The 19,359-nt window shown below is 33.9% G+C and overlaps 2 protein-coding genes across 3 annotated transcripts in view; both read left to right on the top strand.

Moving 5' to 3' along the window:
- LOC140437391 (glutamate receptor ionotropic, kainate glr-3-like) overlaps window positions 1–4,825 on the top strand; it is a 40,095-nt gene extending 35,270 nt beyond the window's left edge. The window contains exons 7-8 of the mRNA XM_072526896.1: window positions 1,600–1,970; window positions 4,420–4,825. Coding sequence (XP_072382997.1) covers window positions 1,600–1,970; window positions 4,420–4,739 — 691 coding nt within the window. The 3' untranslated portion in view covers window positions 4,740–4,825. The remainder of the gene's footprint in view (window positions 1–1,599; window positions 1,971–4,419) is intronic.
- Window positions 4,826–6,702: 1,877 nt separating this feature from the next.
- The window catches only part of LOC140437390 (leucine-rich repeat-containing protein 40-like), a 46,209-nt gene continuing 33,552 nt past the window's right edge, over window positions 6,703–19,359 (top strand). For both annotated transcript variants that reach the window (XM_072526893.1, XM_072526895.1), the window contains exons 1-3: window positions 6,703–6,952; window positions 11,842–12,032; window positions 16,370–16,573. In XM_072526893.1, coding sequence (XP_072382994.1) covers window positions 6,793–6,952; window positions 11,842–12,032; window positions 16,370–16,573 — 555 coding nt within the window. In that variant the 5' untranslated portion in view covers window positions 6,703–6,792. The remainder of the gene's footprint in view (window positions 6,953–11,841; window positions 12,033–16,369; window positions 16,574–19,359) is intronic.

Genomic DNA, 19,359 nt, shown 5'->3' with positions numbered 1-19,359 from the left:
AATCGTTTACGGATATGGCGAATGGAATATTTAAACAAAATTAAACAGTGTCGTCGAGAGATTCGACCTATTAATTATTTAGATGAAACGTGGTTTGATACACACGATACGCCATCTAAAGGTTGGGTAGATAATAGTCAATCTTGTTCAACAAAAGCGCCTTCTAATAGAGGAAAAAGAATAACAATATTCCATGCTGGATCAGTCGATGGATGGGTTCCAAATGCCTTATCTCTATCAGCTAAGAACATCAGTGATTCATGTCTCGATTACCATGACAACACAACTTCAGATAATAATAATATACAAAATATTATCATCAATTTAAAAGACGACAATGATAGTGACACAGATTTAACATAATATCTATGTGATGTAATATTTATACTCGTTTTGTGTGTGTGTGTGTGTGTGTGTGTGTGTGTGTGTGTGTGTGTGTGTGTGTGTGTGTGTGTGTGTGTGTGTGTGTGTGTGTGTGTGTTTTGGATTTTATTGGCACTGGTTTTCACAACTAACTGGCCAGTCAATTTCATAATGATTTTTTAGGCTATAACTTATCACTAACTCAGGGGAGTAATGTGTAGTCTCTGTGTTAAGTAAATGTCTTGTTACTTTAGTAAAGTCGACGTCATTGTCTTTACAAAGGGACGCTAATTGTATCCGAACGTTTGCGGTCCCTCAGGTGAGTACCGATTTACTCGTTTTAAAAGGTTCATATTTATTCATGTTGACATGTTATGTTTAACTTTTCCGTTTCATGTCTGAAAAAGTTGGCAAAAATGATAAATTTCTTTATTAATAATTTTACGAAAAAAAATTATTCTTCACTAAAGGTTGTGCATCACATAAAATTATTAATCAATAATCTTATAAAATATTAAGTGGTAGATAGGGAAAATCATAATTATTAATTAATACTGAAGTGATTTTAAATTTAGATATACAAGAAAATGTTATTTTAAAATGTTTGTAGGTATTAAAAATTATGTCCAAGTTTAGATTCATGGCCTTCTAATAATTAAATAATACATTTAAAGTAAAAAGTAAATAAAAAAATACTTTTGCATTTGTTGATTTTGTACATTGAATAAGTTATCAGCTTATGTATTTTTCCCTTAATTATCTAGATATTTATTTAAATTAAATATATAATGTAAATGCCAAATAAAATATAAAATTCGTTAAGCCGGCTTTTTTTACTATTTACCTGAAGAGGCAAATCTCTTTATGGCGTCGACTTTATCAGCGGGATACTTTTAAATTCTGCATAAGTCAGTTCTTATAATTGTGAATGAAGTATACTAAATGGTTTTCGTTTTCTGTCTAGGTGTCGGACGGGATCGGAGAATTACAATTAAGTAGATATGAGAGTCAATTTTGCCGATTTTAGCGCTGTATGTAGTGTGTAATATCTAATCCAAAATTTAACGTACTGTATATATACATATAATAAATAGTTAGACAACAAATTATGCAAATATAAAAATAAACTCATGTTTAAAATCAATATTGAAACTTGTCTAAAAAAAAAACACATGCATAATAAGAAAAGTTGACATATACCATAACGCAATATAAAGCTTACGTTTCTTATTTTAGAGTAAAAATAGATACAGTGGATGAACTGGTCGAAAGTCGGTTGACATATGGTGGCTGGGGCGAAATAAATAAGGAATTCTTTAAAAAATCCACTGACCCGTCACTGGAAATAATCTCGAAAAACTTTATAACAGTGAATGATTCAGAAGATGCCGTAGACAGAGTAGCAGAGGCGTCGTTCGCTTTTTACGAAAATACGTATTTCTTAAAAGAAGCTTTGGTAAAGCGACAACAAAGATATCAAAATAGGTTTAGTTCGTCTGACAATTTGACAACCAATGCTAGTAAGTCGATTGACGAAAAAGTTATAAAAGATGATAGAACTTTGCATATTATGAAAGATTGTATAATTAACATGCCTGTCTCTATAGGTAAGAGACTAATTTTATTACTTGTAGCTATTATCTTAATAAATATTAATACACCATAAACATATCAACGTTAATATGCTAAATCAGAACTATTTACTCAGATGCTAAAAATATTAATATTCTACTCAACAATAATGAGTTTAAGATAATTAATTTCTGAACTAGACAATATTAAATTTTTAAAACTAAAATACATGCCGTAAAATGGGGTAAAAAAAAACTTGAAATACTTTCAAAATAAAAAACAGTTGTACTGTCTGGACTGTTCAAATTTTTTTCATTCAGTTCAAATTTCAATGTTCAAGTTGATGTTTTTATTGTTAATATGTGATTTGAATTTTTTATTGGGTGTTTCAAGTTACCCAAGTAACAGTTATTAGGTCAGTCAAATTCAAGTTATTGGGTGTTTTTTCATAAGCCAATTTGACTAAAATAAAGTCATTACTTTTATAACTTTTAGTTTTAGGAGCACTTAATTGAGAATTATCAATGATTCAAGGAAGCCAAATGATAAACAAGAGTTGTCAGTTTCATCATGAAGAAAATATTGTTCATCGCTTGACTGCTCGTCAGAATCAGGTGTTTTGGCTTTTCTGTCTTTATTTTTTGACAGAGAAGAAATGTCAGAAGTTGAAGGAAGTTGCTTAAGCCTTTCTTCAAAGTCTTCTAAAGCGAAATGTTTTCCTGGTTTAATATTTATTTTCTTTTCGCGCACTTTACATGTTGTCTCAGTGGTTCTGCACTCCATTAAAAACGATGTAAATGTTTCTCGCCAGCTTGTTTCTTGCTGATCTGTAATGACAGTTTCCAAATCTTTTTCTGGTGGTAACCACTTTAATACTTGTTCTTCATTTAAAGGATGTATTCCTGTAGCTCTGAATCCGCTAATTAAATTTGACTTGGTAACATTAATAATATCCAAATTAATTATGAAGACACCTTTTTAATAATTTGGAAACTTCTCTTTAGGTAGGCATCCGCGATATTTTCTTTTCCAATCGTTTAATACATTAGGCCGTTTTTCCCTTTAAAGGCTTAAAAAATGTCACGACTAAAGGTTGGCATAATCTTGGATAATTTTTAAAGAAATATGCGTTGACAGATTATCTCCAATCATACCTTGCGATAAAACTTTCAGTAGTTTTTTGAAATAAGATAATGCAAGACTCAAAACCAGTCTTCAAATCTTGGATCATTGAACCGGCCATTTTTTTTTTATCGATTATGTTGCTCCTGCAGATCCTCCTTGAGTCCAAGTATTGTACAGATGTTCCGCACTTCCGCTTTGTAACAAACATAAGGCGGCAACAAAACTCCTAATGCGGATCCACAGAATATGACGGATACACTTGCTTTAGAATTATCTCTAATTCGATCTGGATGTTTGCAACCACGTCTTGTATTTATTTTAACCTTACCTGGGTCATCCGTCATATTTGTTTCATCATAGTTCAGAACAGCGTCTGCTGAAACATTCTTAAGACAAAATTTTAATTGTCTAAAATAATCACAGATAATTTTGCTGTGATAGAACCTTAGTGTTTTTAACCATGATATTCTTCTTCTCCCATTTCCTCGCTTTCCGAATACTTTGCCTTGAAGGATTGTTTTCAGTTATCTGTATTTAGTGCCGTTTCTAATTCTGTATCCGAGATATTCTAACTGTCTCCTTTTATTCGTATACATCACTTCTCTTTCTTTCCCCATTCTTCATAGTAGAGTCTCGTTGGTTATCTTGTCCGTCCATGATATCCTTAGGATTCTTCTGTATAGCCACATCTCGAAGGTTTTAAGTTTTTTCTCCATCGCTTGTAAGTGTCCAGGATTCAACTCCGTAGTATAATATCGAGAAGATAGAACATCGTAGGAGCCTTTCTTTTATCTCCAGAGTAAAGTTAATATGCAAATCACAGGGATTTTGCATATTAACGACCCGGGAGGCCCTGTGGCCATGGGAATCACATCTCTTGCCGGATCTTGGTCTCCGATGTCCATGACCAATAAGCGAGTTTGTGTTGTGTTGTACAGCCATTATGACTGTACTAGAGATATCCATAGGGATCTTTAATATAGGTTTATCAGCCACAGGACAAAAGAGTACCCTACCAACTACCAACTCGTCCGCCCGAAGCCGTTGGTCAACAAGTGGGGGATTGCCTATACCAGCAATGATTAAGTGAATTACCTGTTGGTCCACGGGATGTATTTTATTTCCCTCCTGCCCACCGGCAAACCGGGTCGGGCATTCCCCTATCCGCCACCTGGGGACGCGCTCTCTAGGAGTTACAGGTTCTCCCGACAGCTACTTAACATTGGAAATAACTTTACCATCGCCAACTCTACATGACGATTTTGCCAAACCATGGTTGGCATTACAATATGGCATATTGGCATAGGAATTGTACCCAATTGGCACATTACATATTTTGTATATTTTGTTTACTTTTAGGATTACAAAAGAATTCTCCTTTAAAACCACGCATGGACAAATTCATACGACGAGTATTGGAAGCAGGTTTTATCAAAAAGTGGATGGACGACGTTATGCAAAAAGTACTTATATCAGAAATCCAAATAGAAGATACTGGTACCACCAAAGCAATAATGAACTTAAAGAAATTCTCTGGAGCTTTGGTAGCTTTAATTATCGGCTACATTATAGGAATTATTACTTTAATTGTAGAAAACTGCTACTTTTATCTTAGAGTTGCAAAGAATCCACAATTTAATAAATATTCTAGGCAAATTGTTGTTAAAAAATCTAAATAGTCCGAGTAGTTGCAAATGTAAAAATATATGTATTTGTATTTATTCACTATTAAGCAATGCTATTAATTTATCACAATAAAAAACACTTCGTTGGATCATTGCATCTATTTTTTATACATCATCATCATCATCCAGCCTCAAGAGTCCACTGCTGAACATAGGCCTCCTCCTCATGTTTCCAACCCCGTCTATCTTGCGCCGCTCTCATCCAGTTTTTATTGAGTCTTCTTAAATCGTCAGTCCATCTTGTAGGTGGTCGACCGACGCTTCTCTTGTCTTCCCTTGGACTCCATTCCAATAACCTCTTTGTCCATCGCCCATCTGTCATTCTGGCTATGTCTCCTGCCCATCTCCATTTTAGTCTTGCTATCTTCTCGATGATGTCAGTCACTCCGGTTCTTCTCCTGATGTCTTCGTTGGTTATTCTGTCTCGCAGAGTTATTCCTAACATGGACCGCTCCATTCTTCTCTGCGTGACTCTCAGTTTGGTAGCTGCTGCTTTTGTAAGGTAAGTGTTTCTGCTCCGTACGTCAAGACTGGGAGGACGCACTGATCAAATACCTTTCTCTTTCGGCATGTGGGCAGCTCACTTTTAAAAGTTTCTCTCAGTTTTCCAAATGCTGCCCACCCAAGGCCGATTCTTCTCTTCAGTTCATGAGTCTGGTTATCCCTGCCAATCATAATTTCATGTCCCAGGTATTTATATCTATCTACGAGTTCTATTTCTTTTCCACCAATACTGATGTTCTGGTTGGGTACCAAATTGGTCATGATTTTTGTTTTCGAGATATTTATATTTAAACCTACACTTTCTGTAGCCACAACGAGTTCCTGTACCATCTCTCTTGCCATACCTAGATCTTCAGCTATTATAAGTATATCATCGGCGAAACGTAAGTTGTTTAGATATTCTCCATCTATTTTTATTCCCTTTGTCATCCAATCCAAATTCTTAAAAGCATGTTCTAGCACCGTATTAAAAAGTTTAGGTGACATTGGGTCTCCTTGTCTAACCCCCCGTTCTATTTTTATGCGATTACTGTTAGTATGTAATCTGACAGTGGTTGTTGCCTGCAGGTATATTTTGTATAATAATTTAGTATATCTATAATCTAGCCTGCATTCTTTAAGCGCCTGTAATATTTTGCTTAGCTCAACTGTGTCAAAGGCTTTGTGAAAATCGATAATTATTAGAACTAGAGGTTTATTGTATTCCACTGCTTTCTCTATTAGGGTTTTTATACTTTGTAGATGGTCATTTGTTCCGTAACTTTTTCGGAATCCTGCCTGTTCCCTTGGTTGATAAGTCTCTAATTTTCTTTCCATTCTCTTAACTAGTATTCGCGTAAACAACTTATATATATGGCTGAGGAGGCTAATCGGTCTGTAATTCTCTAAAATTGCTTTATCTCCTGCTTTGTGTAATAGAATCATAGTAGCGTTGTTCCAGTCTGTTGGAATATTGGCGCTGTGAAGGCAGATATTGAAAAGTTGTTTAATTTTTTCAAGTAATACATCCCATCCCCTCCAATTTTTAGTGCTTCTGATACTATTCCATCTTCACCCGGGTTTTTTATACATATACCTCCTTAAAACATTAGGACAATATCCCCAAAATAAATTATTCGAAGTTGTGTAAAAGCAAATACGTAACATAGAAAATTAAAATAAAATAAAATGGGAGCATTTTTTCTCTCTTCTGAATATAGACAACCAACATTAAATTCCTAGGATAATGTTGGATGTTTTATAGTCTCTAATTTTAAATTATTGATAAAAATGTTACTTTATATAATTTATAAATGCAATTTTTAAGATCAGGATCATATATTTATATATTTTTAAAACAAAAACACGTTTCCCGCGTTTTATGCATTTTTATGTCATCGAACACGAACCGTGCGCCGATTGTCAAGGTTGTAAATGTCAATATTGTTATTATTTTATTTTCAAAGTTGTCGGAGCAACGGACTAACCTTGACAAATCGATTGAAACAATTATTCAAATAAACAGTTTCCCGTCTTAATTTAATTTACACTGTAAATACAAGTCATGGAGAAACAAAACAAAGTCAAATCGAGAAGAAAGTGTGTAAATCCAGTGTTTCATTTACAAACAAAAGATGAAAATGATCAACACTTGACCAAAGATGTAATAAAAAAAGTTCGAACTACTGGCCAGTTGAATTTGTCCTCAAGGCATCTTTCTGAAGGTAATTCTAAAAATACGTATTACTTAAAATATTGTCAAGTCTAACTTTACCAAAGAGTTTTACCAAAGTTTTACTGTCATATTATTTAAAAAAAAAACTGTACATTTAACTATCCTGCAAGCACAAGGCTATTTAAAAATAATTGACTATTAGTTCCAGCTGATAAAATACCTTCTGGGTTATGAATATTTAAAATAGTTAAATGATGTCTAGATATCTACCCACTTATTAAGAGAAATTCGTAGTAAAAGTATTCATTTCATATAAACTATTCATAGAAAACAGTAAAACTGATAATACCGCAATATTTGTTCTGAATTATAAATGAACTATCTTTATTGCAAGGATTTTTTCATTTTAGAACCCATATTAAAATTCATGTGATAATGGAACTAATATTAATTTTGGAAAAGTAAAAATATTTTTTTTATATTTAACAAAGCTTTCTATGATAATATTTATATCCCCTAATTTCTCTCAGCAGTATCTTAAAATTATTACCAAATGAAATATTTGTCCTGTATGATTTTGTGTCCTTTTCACATGTAGAGTTTATTTCTAAATTTTACAATTATTTATTTATTTGTTGTACAGAGGAACCTATCAAAACAACACTTGGTGGTGTTTTTTTTTTGTATTTTTCATGTTTCTTACCCTTTCAAATGTATTCTTGTCTTTTCTATTTATCCTTGGGTCAACTGTTTTTTATCAAGAATTTAAATAGTTAGCATACAGTTGATTGTATCTATCTAATACTGTTATCTTGTTTTTTCTCCTTCTTTCAGATTTTGTCTATAAGCACTTCTGTTTAGAAATGCACAAGTGTCTTCAGTTCAAAAATGATATTATCAGTCAATTATACCTTCTGTAAGAATATGAATTATTCAGTTATTCCAGAAAAAACATTCAGGTATTCCAGTTATTCCAGTTTTAATACATAGTGTACAGTCTATTATTGATGGATTTGCTACAGCAATTGTTGTATAGTGTTCTATTCTTTCGTCTTCAAGCAAATGTTGTTTATACTTTTTCATACATATCAACTGTTTGTTGATATATAGTACTCCGTTTCCATTTTCATCTTCTAGACTTTGGGATAGTTGTTTCCTTTTCCTTTGTGTCTGGCTTAATCAGAGGGTCTCTTGGCAGCTTTGGAAACACAGTTTTAAACCCAACATTTTTTCATGTGTTTCTGTCTACCAGTAACGTAGTCACTGCTCTCTTGAATATTCATTAATCTGCTGATTCCAAGTACACCTCGAGTCTAATATTAGCCCAAGGTACTTTTCTTCACTCACTAGATTTAGATTTGTCCTAGTTAGGCTTAGAGTACCTAATCCCTCTAAATTCCTCATGGCAAATTTCATGATTTTAAAATTCTGGGGGCTTATGTTAATCCCTACATTTGTAATACATTAGGTAACTACAGTCAGAGCCTGTTGAATGGAGATGGAGATTGGAAATCGGAAGATGTCGAAGAACGTTGTAAACCCATGGGCTATTAAATTTGCTATGGGCTAAGATGATCAGGTGAACAAATGACCAAGACATCTGAGTTGATGAGTACACTGTATCTCCAGTAACGTTACATATATCATAAGGCTCCTCAGCATTACAGACTGCATACTGAGGACCCATAATATGATATAATGTCTATCCATGTATATTAAGAAATGCACATAGATTCACTTTTTGGTTTTCCAGAATGTATTCCAAACTCTGTATGAGATGCTGCAGTGCATTTTCCATAGAAAATCCTTCTCTGTACACATAGTGTCCCTACTTTCAACCAATATACTATTCCTAATGTGCTTAGTTTCTCTAGAGTCTTTAATACAAATGAAATCTACTGCCAAATGATGTGTTCAGAAGATTATTTCAATTCTGTAGAAGTATTGGTAAATCCCATTTGGACCTGTTCATTTATATGGCAAACATGAATTTATTGCCTATATTTTTTCATGATCTACCACTTCTTTTGCATGTTGATTTTCCCTAAAGCCACAGGTTTTGGTGTCCTGCCATGTGTCTAGTGGTATTAATTTTATTTTAGGCTCAGGAAAGTGCACCATAAAAGTTATTTCAGGGTATCTTCGCAATTATGAATCTATTCACCTGACTCCTTTCACTACAAAGATATTTTTTTTATATAATTGATGGATTCGACCGTTACTTGATGGAAATTCATTTTATGTAACAATAAAACACTGAAAACTTTGTTTTCAAACTTCCACAAAATTTATTTTAAATTCTTATCACTACAGCTGTTTCGGCTGATTACCTTTCTCAAGTTTCATCACTTGTGATAAGAATTTAAAATAAATTTTGTGGAAGTTTGAAAACAAAGTTTTCAGTGTTTTATTGTTACATATTTTTTTTAATATATTTCCTTTAAAGATATTTCCTTAAAGTTCGTGTAATATTTTTTGAGTGTGACTTGAGAAAGCATGTTATTTGTGGTTTACAATAAAGAATTGTTATGTACTAGACATAAAAAAAGTAATCAAAAACATAAATTTCTACTAACATTTTACACTGGCAAATTTAAAACAATTAAGTACTCCCTTAACTTACTCACTGAACTTAATTAAGTTCAGTGATTTTACAGCTTACCTTAGTCGTTAATCTATATATAAAATTTTAAACTAGTTTTTGAGTCTTCTTTTAATTTAATACTCACTTATTAGTTTCACACAGTTTTTCCACTTTGTTTACTGTTTGTTCTGTTGTAGCATTTTTTATCTATTTTTTGTCACTATAAATCCATCATAAAAATAGTTGTTGAACATTTTTCTGCCCTGAAATATATAGGAGGGATCCTGAACCAGGTTGAACAGGAGGGATGATAGAGAGCCAATTTATACAGCATAAACAGAAATGTTCTTACTGTAGATATTTATAAATTTTTTACCTAAAATATAGGTAATGTGGTGCAGCTATGAAATTACTCCTGTTTCAGATGTAAACAATCTTATGGATATACTGTAGTGCATGGGTGGCCAACTTAATCAGACTCGAGATCTATTGTCTGCCTTTTTTTACTAGGAATTTTTTAACTATACTGGCTAGCAATAAAACTTTTAATCCAGAATTTTGAACATGAAAAGTGACCTGTATATCTTTCGGGATCTAAAAGAATTTTTAATGTGAGTAAAACCAATTCGTCTTTGAACGCTAAAATTCTGTATGGATTAGTTTTATTGTTCGCCAGTGTGTATTGGTAATGCCTAAATAAAACAAAAGTAGTAATTTTCTTTACAATATCAACTATCAAAGATACTGCTTGAGGTTTGGATGCAAAAGAACTTTTTGATAACTAATTTCTGATGTTTTGTTCTTGCCTTGCAGTACCAGAGTTTACTAGTGAAATCTGCTAGAAATGTCAAACCACATTGCCAGTCCAAGTCAAGTAATTGTTGATGATCATCACGCCTTTCTTCAAGAAACTTAATAATGTCATTTAACAAATCTCGAAACCTTTCCAAAAATTTGCTAAATTCAGCTACCTTATGTCGGTGTGTAGAATTAAATCTGGTTCTTTGTCATCCAGTTGTTGCTTAAACAGCCGTCTTTGCAGAGATTTACCTCTTATTGAATTGACAATTTTAAACGCAATAGCCATCACATCTATTGTGTTAAGTCTTTTACTGGTCAGTACCTGTTAATGAATAAGGCAGTGGTAATCAATGAAGTCCGGGAAATCTGCATCTTTGTGACATAGTGATATAAATTCATTATTAACACCAATCATTGACATTATTGAAATGAGCTTAAACAAAGGCAGATTAATCTTACCGACAGAATGTTTTAATTCCGTGAATAAATCTATGCCACGTGTTCTGCCTTTTAAGGATATCATTGTTAGCAACTCTTCTCTAGTTGAGAAATCATCAAAGACCATCCGAATGAAAACAAGTAACTGTGCAGTATCCATGATATCCTTTGACTCATCAAGCTGTAGCGAAAGAGCAACGCACCGGAGTAGATCTCTTTGCAGTTGTTCATTAAGATTTTTACTCAACAATTCTATACGACGCATCACAGGATTTTGTGACAGCTGCAGATCATGTATACTTTTTTTTATTTCATTTTTATTTTTGAAATTAACAAACAGTAAATTTGATAAATCTTCGAATATTTCTTTGGCATATTTTTCATCAGAAATCGGTTTACTGAAGCTTCAGTTACAGCCTTAGACTGTTCATTCGGCTTACAGAACATATTTTCCTGTGCAGTCAAAAGAGATTTTATTGCTTGAAGTTTATTTTTTCTCACCTCACTCTTAGGTGGAAACTCTGATTGGTATTTACCATGCATTGTTTTGAAGTGACGCTTTAAATTCCATTTTTTCGGTATTGCTACTAATCTATTTCGGATTAGCAGCAACGATTTGCTGAGAAAACGATTTGCAACGAAAAGAGAAAAAAATCGACTATACATTTATAGTCACTACATGGTACATATACTTTTTATACATTACATTTATAGTATCATGTACAGAGTGGACCCCTCATAAGTAGCTCGCGATGATTGATGCAAAATTGCTAGCACTTCAATAATTTTCGTAATATTTATTTTATATTTCCGATAATTTTTTCTCTTGCTGTAGTGTATTCATTTATTTCAATATGACATTAACTAAAATGATAAAAGTGTATAAATCAACAAAAATGGCCATAAAAAATTCGGAACTGCCGATGTTCTGCCTCATATAACCAGCAATATAACTTTTACCTAATAAAATTTATCTGTATTGCTTTAAGTTTGTTGGTGTAATTATTTAAAATTTTGATTCGAAAAATAAATGTGTCTATTTTACTAAAAATAAACAGTGTTTAATACATCTGTCATCTGTAAAACCAGCTTAAAATGACTTACTAATTTTGTAGTGCCAGAAAAATTATTTTCAATATATGAACTAACAAATGAGAATGAAATAAATATAGATTTAAGCAGACCAGTAAAAGAAGAAGAAGCTTGGTGGAATATTAAACCCCTAACGCATCTAGATCTTAGCTCTAATGTTTTAACAGATTTGCCAAAACAGATCGGAATGTTCCAGGATTTATTGGTGTTAAATGTAAGATGTGTTACTGTAGTATAAGGTTTATGGTATTAATAACATGTAGATTTAGTTTTAAAATTATTTTGTAGTTGGACAACATTAATATAGATAAATAAAGAGGTCCTGAAATTGTGTTCTTGTGGAATGTTTAGATTAAATATTATATTTAAATGAGATTAAGCCACAATTGATTGCAATAAAAATGACATTTTACATTTTTTTTTCTGACCTTTCAACTTCCACTTCAGAAATCGTTTTCAAAAAAGAAATAATTAAAATAAGAAGGTTATCACAACTTATTGTTGTTTACTGTGGAATGTAATTGTGGAATAAACAACAGAAGGTTGCAGTAACCTCTTCGTTTTAATGTTTTTAAATAATTTCTTTTTTGAAAACGATTTCTGGAGTAAGTTGAAACGTAAAAAAAAATGTAAAATGTTATTTTCATTGCAATTAATTGTGGCTTAATTCCATATAAATATATTATATAGCTAGATGAATATTACATTCCACCTATATTGCTCTAGAAATTTTGTGAGGCTGTATAGACATAAATTGAAAATATTAACTATGAGGGATGTCACATATAGACCTTTGATATTTAACAAAAACTTTAAGAATAATAAGAGCCAAGCTAGAGAAGGAGAATAAATATTGACAACCAGAGCAAAACTGAATGTAGCTACTATAATGGAGCTATTAACATCATGACTAACAAAACTGTGGCCTATCAATGATCTCTTCTTTATATTTATAATTAGTAGGAAAGCATCTTCATGCTTTAATGAATACAATTTGAAAACAAATACTTGTTTCATAAAATTTTAATCAGATATTGTTTATAAACAAGAATCGATCTAATTTACCATCAAAAAGGATACAGGATATCTAACCAAAGTCTACAGAAAACCAACACACACCAACTGATACTTGAATTACCATTCAAATCATAACATAGGTATTAAAAAAGGATTGTCAAATGATTATATACAGAGCAAAAATACAATCGAAAATATCTACCAAAACAACACAATAAAAGTAAAGTAGAACAAGAACTATCTGACCCTATTGAAGCTGGCAATGGGATAAGACAGGAAGATTCCCCTATTGTTGTAAAAATGCTGCATCAATGAAAATATGCTGCATCAATTTAATATAAGCGCTAGAAATGACAAAATGCATGGTTATAACAGCAAATTTAGTAAGAGGTAAATTGGAGCTGGAAGGTCAGATAATAGAACAAGTGATGGAGTTTAAATATCTAGGCATCACATTATCTAGCTACAGAAAACTGGAAACAGAAGTGGAAGATCAAGTGAATAGAGCAGACAGAGCCACAGGTTGCCTGAATGAAACAATACGGAGAAATAGAAATATCGGGAAAGAAATGAAACGCAGAATTTACACAAAACAGTCATCAGACCAATAATAACACACGCGGCAGAAAGACAACCTGACACAATATATATATATATATATATATATATATATATATATATATATATATATATATAACAATATAACAAGCGAGTCTTCTACAGCTGGCGCCGCTTCTCGCATCCTAATTTCCAGCGTTTTCTGTCGAAGCAAGTTGTTAGATCTCTGGCGGTCATTGCATCGTCGACATCGTCTCTCCAGGATCGTCTTGGTCTACCTCATTTTCTTCTAGTTGGCGGAGTCCATTCTTCTATTTTTTTTTGGCCATCTATTTTCAGGCATTCTCTGAAGGTGTCCATACTAGTTAAGTCTTTTGGCTTCGATTGTGTCTATTATGTCTATACAGCGTTCCACGTTAAAAAAATAACATTGCGGAGGGGCCATGTATTTCTTATGGACGGTAGAAGCGCAGCGATGCCACGATGAACACAAGCACGATTCAGTGTTGTATAATTTGTATTTTCGTTTTCACAGACATGAATTAAATAATTGTTTTTTAACGTAATTGACCAAAAGCGTATGTGTGTGCGTATGTCAGCGATTTTATGTCGTTCTCTGAGACTACATAATGATAATAAGGCTTTGTGGTTCTTCAGTTGTTATTCTGACTTTATAGTTAAATGTTAATTGAAAATGTAAATTCGAAAAATATATTGACAATCTAATAAACCGCATGCCTGAGAGTTTTGGTAACACTGATCTCCATAAGCGGTCAGCAGTTTCGGTCAGCAGTTTCGAAAATACGTATAGCCCTGATGATCGCCAACCTTCGGAACGAAGATGGCACTTGAAGAAGAAGAAGATCTCCATAAGCCTAATGTTATTTTCTTAACGTGAAACGCTCTATAGATCGATTTCCATTTCTCTCCGAATATCTTCGTTTCTCACCCTATCAAGTCTAGTGAGCTGGCAACATCGTCTCCAGTAGTTCATTTCCATAGCCTTAATTTTTGATTTGTTTCTTTGGTTTATTTCCCAGAATTCGGCGCCGTGCAGCCCAATACTTTCTATTATTGTTTTATAAATTCTTCTTTTATTTTCTTTTGTTATTTTTTTTATTCCATAATAGTCCGTGTAGCTGTCTGGTGGCTGATCTTGCTTGGCCAATCCTGGAGTGTATTTCTTCGCTACTTCCTGCTTTTGATGTTATTTGGACTCCCAAGTATTTTAAATTGTCTTTTGGTTTTATAGTTCCCGTTTCGATTCGTAGGCTTTCTGGTTTTTCTCCTACAACTAAGTACTCAGTTTTTTGTATAATAATTGTGAGGCCCCATTTGGTATACTCATCTTCCAGTTTTCTAAGCATGTAGCCTACATCACTCTCGTCTTCAGCTAGAATGGCTTGGTCGTCAGCGAAGTGTATCGTGTACAATCTATCATCTCCGATTGGGATGCCCACATTGCAGCACTTTCTTCTCCACACTGAGTGTGCCTCATTTAGATATATTTTGAAGAGTGTAGGTGCTATGCAGCAGCCTTGCTTTAGGCCCTTACTAATAGGAATTTCTCTAGTTAATCTATTTCCAGTTTTAATGTTTGCCTTCATATTTTTGTAGAGCTGTTGTACAGCTTGTATATTTTTTTTGCTTATTCCTTGTTTTTTCATTGCTACCCAAAGCATTGAAAGTGGTACACTATCGTATGCCTTTGTCAGATCTATAAAGACTATATGAGTTGAAAGGTTGCGGGCTAATCTTTTCTCGATAACTTGCTTTAGAGAGAATATACTGTCCATACAGGATCTGCCTGCACGAAAGCCATTCTGTTCTTCAACATCTGTCATCTCTTTTTCAATTTTGTTTTTTATTATTTTTCCATACAGTCTTGAGAGTGAATTTATGACACTTAGCCCCCTGTAGTTTGAACAATTCTTTCTATCTCCTTTTTTGTAGATGTTGTTAATATGTGCTTTTGTCCACTCCGGTGGTAAGTCGTATCCATTATAGAATAAGGTGAAGACATACGCCAGTAATTCCCGTAATACTTGTGGGCTATGTTTTAATAATTCATTTGGTATACCTTGTGGTCCGCATGACTTCCGATTTTTTAGAGTTTCTATTGCATTCTCGACTTCCTGTACTGTTATTTCATCGTATTCACTGAATTCTAGTTCATATGTTGTTGTACTGATGTTCGTGAATTGAGGTCTTGTTTCAGTCAAAAGTTGTGAGTAGTGTTCGATCCAAGATCTTTCTTCTATTAAATCTATTCTACTCGTTTCTTTTTTGTTTGTTCTCAGATTTTTTACCGTTTTCCATGCTTCTACAACCACAAAGAAGACAAAAAGGATGTTAGAAACAGCAGAGATGGTAAGAAACTATGGGACAGAGCTAGAAGTACAGATATACGACGTAGATGCAAGGCACTGGCGCACCCAGGGGGGGTTTTGGGGGTTAAACCCCCCCAGGACCCTATTCCGACACTGTTACTCACACATGTTAAGAACTCAAAATGGAGGTAACATCATAAAAAAAATTTCGGTGACCACCCCCCCCCCCAGAGGCAAATTCTAGGTGCGCTACTGCAAGGTGGAAAACATTAAGAACTGGGTAAGAAATAGAAGAAGAAAATTAAACGATCATATAAGCCGAATGACAACAAATATAATAAAGACGGCAATAGACGGTTGCCCAATAGGAAGACGAGCAGTAGGAAGAACACGAAAACGATGGAACGACAACTTGCTAGAGGCACATTGAAAGATAAACATAGTCATGTCTACATAAAAAGAACAAGTCGAAATACTTGCTCTAGGAAAAATTACTTTCTGAAGAAAACAACACTCTACTAAATAAAAACTATTTTAATGTTGTCCAAAATGAACAGATACTTCTGTACATAAAAAATTACACTGTAGAAAAAACATGTTACTGCATTTTTTTAATGTGCTTAATAACATTACAATCTTTTTTTAGTTACATGATAATCTATTAACATCTTTGCCGGAGGAAATCCGTAGCTTGACAAAATTAACAAAGTTATCCCTAAACCATAACAAGATTACTAATTTACCTCAAGGTTTTTATAACTTGACGGAACTTAAACAACTTTTTATTAGTCACAACTGTTTAGATTCTGTCTCCAAAGATATTTCGGATCTGGTTATGTTGGAAAAGCTGGTAAGTATGTGCAAATATATTTGAAAAGCTCATAGATTATAAATCTGGCTAAAAATATCTAACTTTAAGGTAAAAGGCATAGGATGCATGAATGCGTGTGGAATTTTCTAAAAATTAATGTATAGGTTCAATCTAGTCCCGGATCTCATGGAAGTAAGGAGGTTTCATAAAACCAGAGACAGAAACATTATACACATATAAGAAAGAAAAAAGCTCAGAGAGGCCAAGGAAGGATGGTACTTACAGTGACAGATGCGAAGAGATTGAGCAGCTGGTAGAAAAATATGATAACTTAAATCTTCATAAAAAATTAGAAATAACAGGTACCAACAATAAGAAAAAATCAAACATACTGCTGGATGAAAACGGCGAAATAATTCTAGCCTTGGGGGAAAGGCTTAAAAGGTGGCAAGAATATATCCAGGACCTTTTTAAGAGCGAAAAAACCAAGATAGTATTAGAAAGGAAAATATTGGTCCTGTCATATCAAAAGATACGGTGTTTGGAGACAATAAAACGAACAAACAGCAATAATGCAACAGCGCTTGATCAAATATTATCATTCTGGCTTTACGACCTTTTGTAGGTCCTAGCCTCCTAAAGAATTTCTCTCCAGTCGTCTCTATCCATCGCATTCCTCTGCGAAGCATGTATTCCCATATTTTTCATCTCTTCATCGATGTTAAGGAACCTTGTTTTGGGTCATTTTATTCCATCCGCATTACATGTCCCACCCACCTCAGACATCTTGATACATTTTATGATATTTGGTTGGTCACAGTTTATGTACCGTCTTCTCCCCACCCTGTTGTCATTCACCGCTCCATATATTCGCCTTAGTACTTTTCTTTCGAAACATCCTAACATGCTTTCATTACTTTTTGTTAGAGTCTAGGTCTCTGAACTATATGTTAGGACTGGGCGTATTATTGTTTTGACGAGTTTTACCTTTTTATTTCTCCATATTCCAGTGTTTTTTTCAAAAATTTGTCTCAAGGTTGCAATCTGATGAATTGTCGATTTACCAACTCTAAAACCAGCCTGGTGTTTTCCTATTATTAGTTCTGTATATGGTGCCATACGGTGGCATAGTATAGTGAAGAATCTTTTATACGCTGCATTTAGAACCGTAACTCCTCTGTGGTTAGAGCATTCAGAAATATCTCTTGAGTATAGGGCAAAGTTTTCCAATATTCCAATCACTTGAGGACCCCCAAATACTCTCCTCATGACCCCCAAGAGCCAACTGTAGAGAACGCTTTGTATTCAAAAAGTCAAGTGGTACAATAAATGAAGAGTAACTCTCAACCCTGCTAAAACCCAAATAGTCTTATTTAGAAACCCCAAATGTTCTCGCCCAGTGCTAGAACAGAAAAATCACATCATACTCAACAGAGAACGAACAGGACAAGAAACAGAGCCAATCTAAAATCACTGAGTGGCAAATTTAGGAATAGCAACCACGTTACTCTCCTACATACCTGTAAAACTTTCATTAGACCTATAATCGAATAAAGAGCTCAAATCTACACAACTCTTAACAAAAGACAAATCAACCAAGTCATGGCTACTGAGAGAAAGATCCTGAGGAGAATCATTAGCAAAAAACGTGATTATCCGTCAGCGTTAATAAACCAAATAGCTAATATTCCTACTATCCATGATAGAATACTAAGCCTCAGCAAGAGATATGTTCTCTCCACTATAGAAAGCCCGAACAATGAAGCAAAGGAGGTTTTTAAAAAGACATGCCACCGAAGAGGACGTCTAAAAACTCCTAAACATAGTGGGCAATGAATTTCCTGATGAGTACTGGAATATCCTTGAAACAATCCCACTCAAATATCGCAGGTAGCCTGCAATTGTTGATCCAAGAGCTGTTCCTAACAAAACAGACTTGTACAAATAGTAACTGAATGTAAATGGTTAACAACCAACAACTTACAACTCAATAACACCAATCTGGGGGAGTACTGAGAGCTAATTCACATCCACACCCTAGCATCTACCACAACTCTCCAACACAACACCACTGGTATTTATAAATCCCCTATCCAGTCCTCCGCAAAAAAGGGGGACAGACATACCTTAAAAAGGAGAAAGCCTATAACCAGGTCTTCATAACGTTTTGCTCCGGCGGGAAGGGATTTCTATGTCCATTACAGTTTTACTGTTAAACTTAAAAGTGGGGATATAAAGGCTGTGTTCCTCCCTCCGAATGTCACAGCTATCTGGCAATCTAAGGACCAGAGTGTTTTGGAGACCCTGAAAAGAAACTATCGGAGAAACCATCTATCAACCATGATAAAAGAAATGAACGATGGCCGAGACTTAATTCCTACATTGAAAGCCATCAATTTGAAAGATGTTTCCTACTGGATCTCAAGTGCATGGGATAAGGTTGGGGCACAAATAATTTCTATATCTTAGGATAAGCTGTTGGGTAAGGATGAAGAAACTGCGGACATCACTCCGGATGAAGTTCAGGAAAATATTTTGCCTTAGTGAAACTTATCCCTGGATGTGTGGATGCGTCTTTGGAAGCTGTAATAGAGTGGATTTCAAGAGATGATCAGTATGAAATAACCAATGAAGAAATTGTTACTCTTATTAATAGTAAAGGTGGTGAAGACATCGAAGAACCAGAGCTGTCGATATTATGATGCTACAGAGATGGCAACACTTTGCAGCAACAAAACGAGATACATCGGCAAGGCAGATGAAAATCACTAGTTTTTTTCGCTCATCCTAAACCATCCTATCAACAATATCCGATATAAGTTAAT

The sequence above is a fragment of the Diabrotica undecimpunctata genome, chromosome 3 (assembly GCF_040954645.1).
Source record: "Diabrotica undecimpunctata isolate CICGRU chromosome 3, icDiaUnde3, whole genome shotgun sequence".
In the NCBI taxonomy this organism is placed as follows: domain Eukaryota; kingdom Metazoa; phylum Arthropoda; class Insecta; order Coleoptera; family Chrysomelidae; genus Diabrotica; species Diabrotica undecimpunctata.
This window is presented reverse-complemented; position numbering and strand designations above follow the sequence as displayed.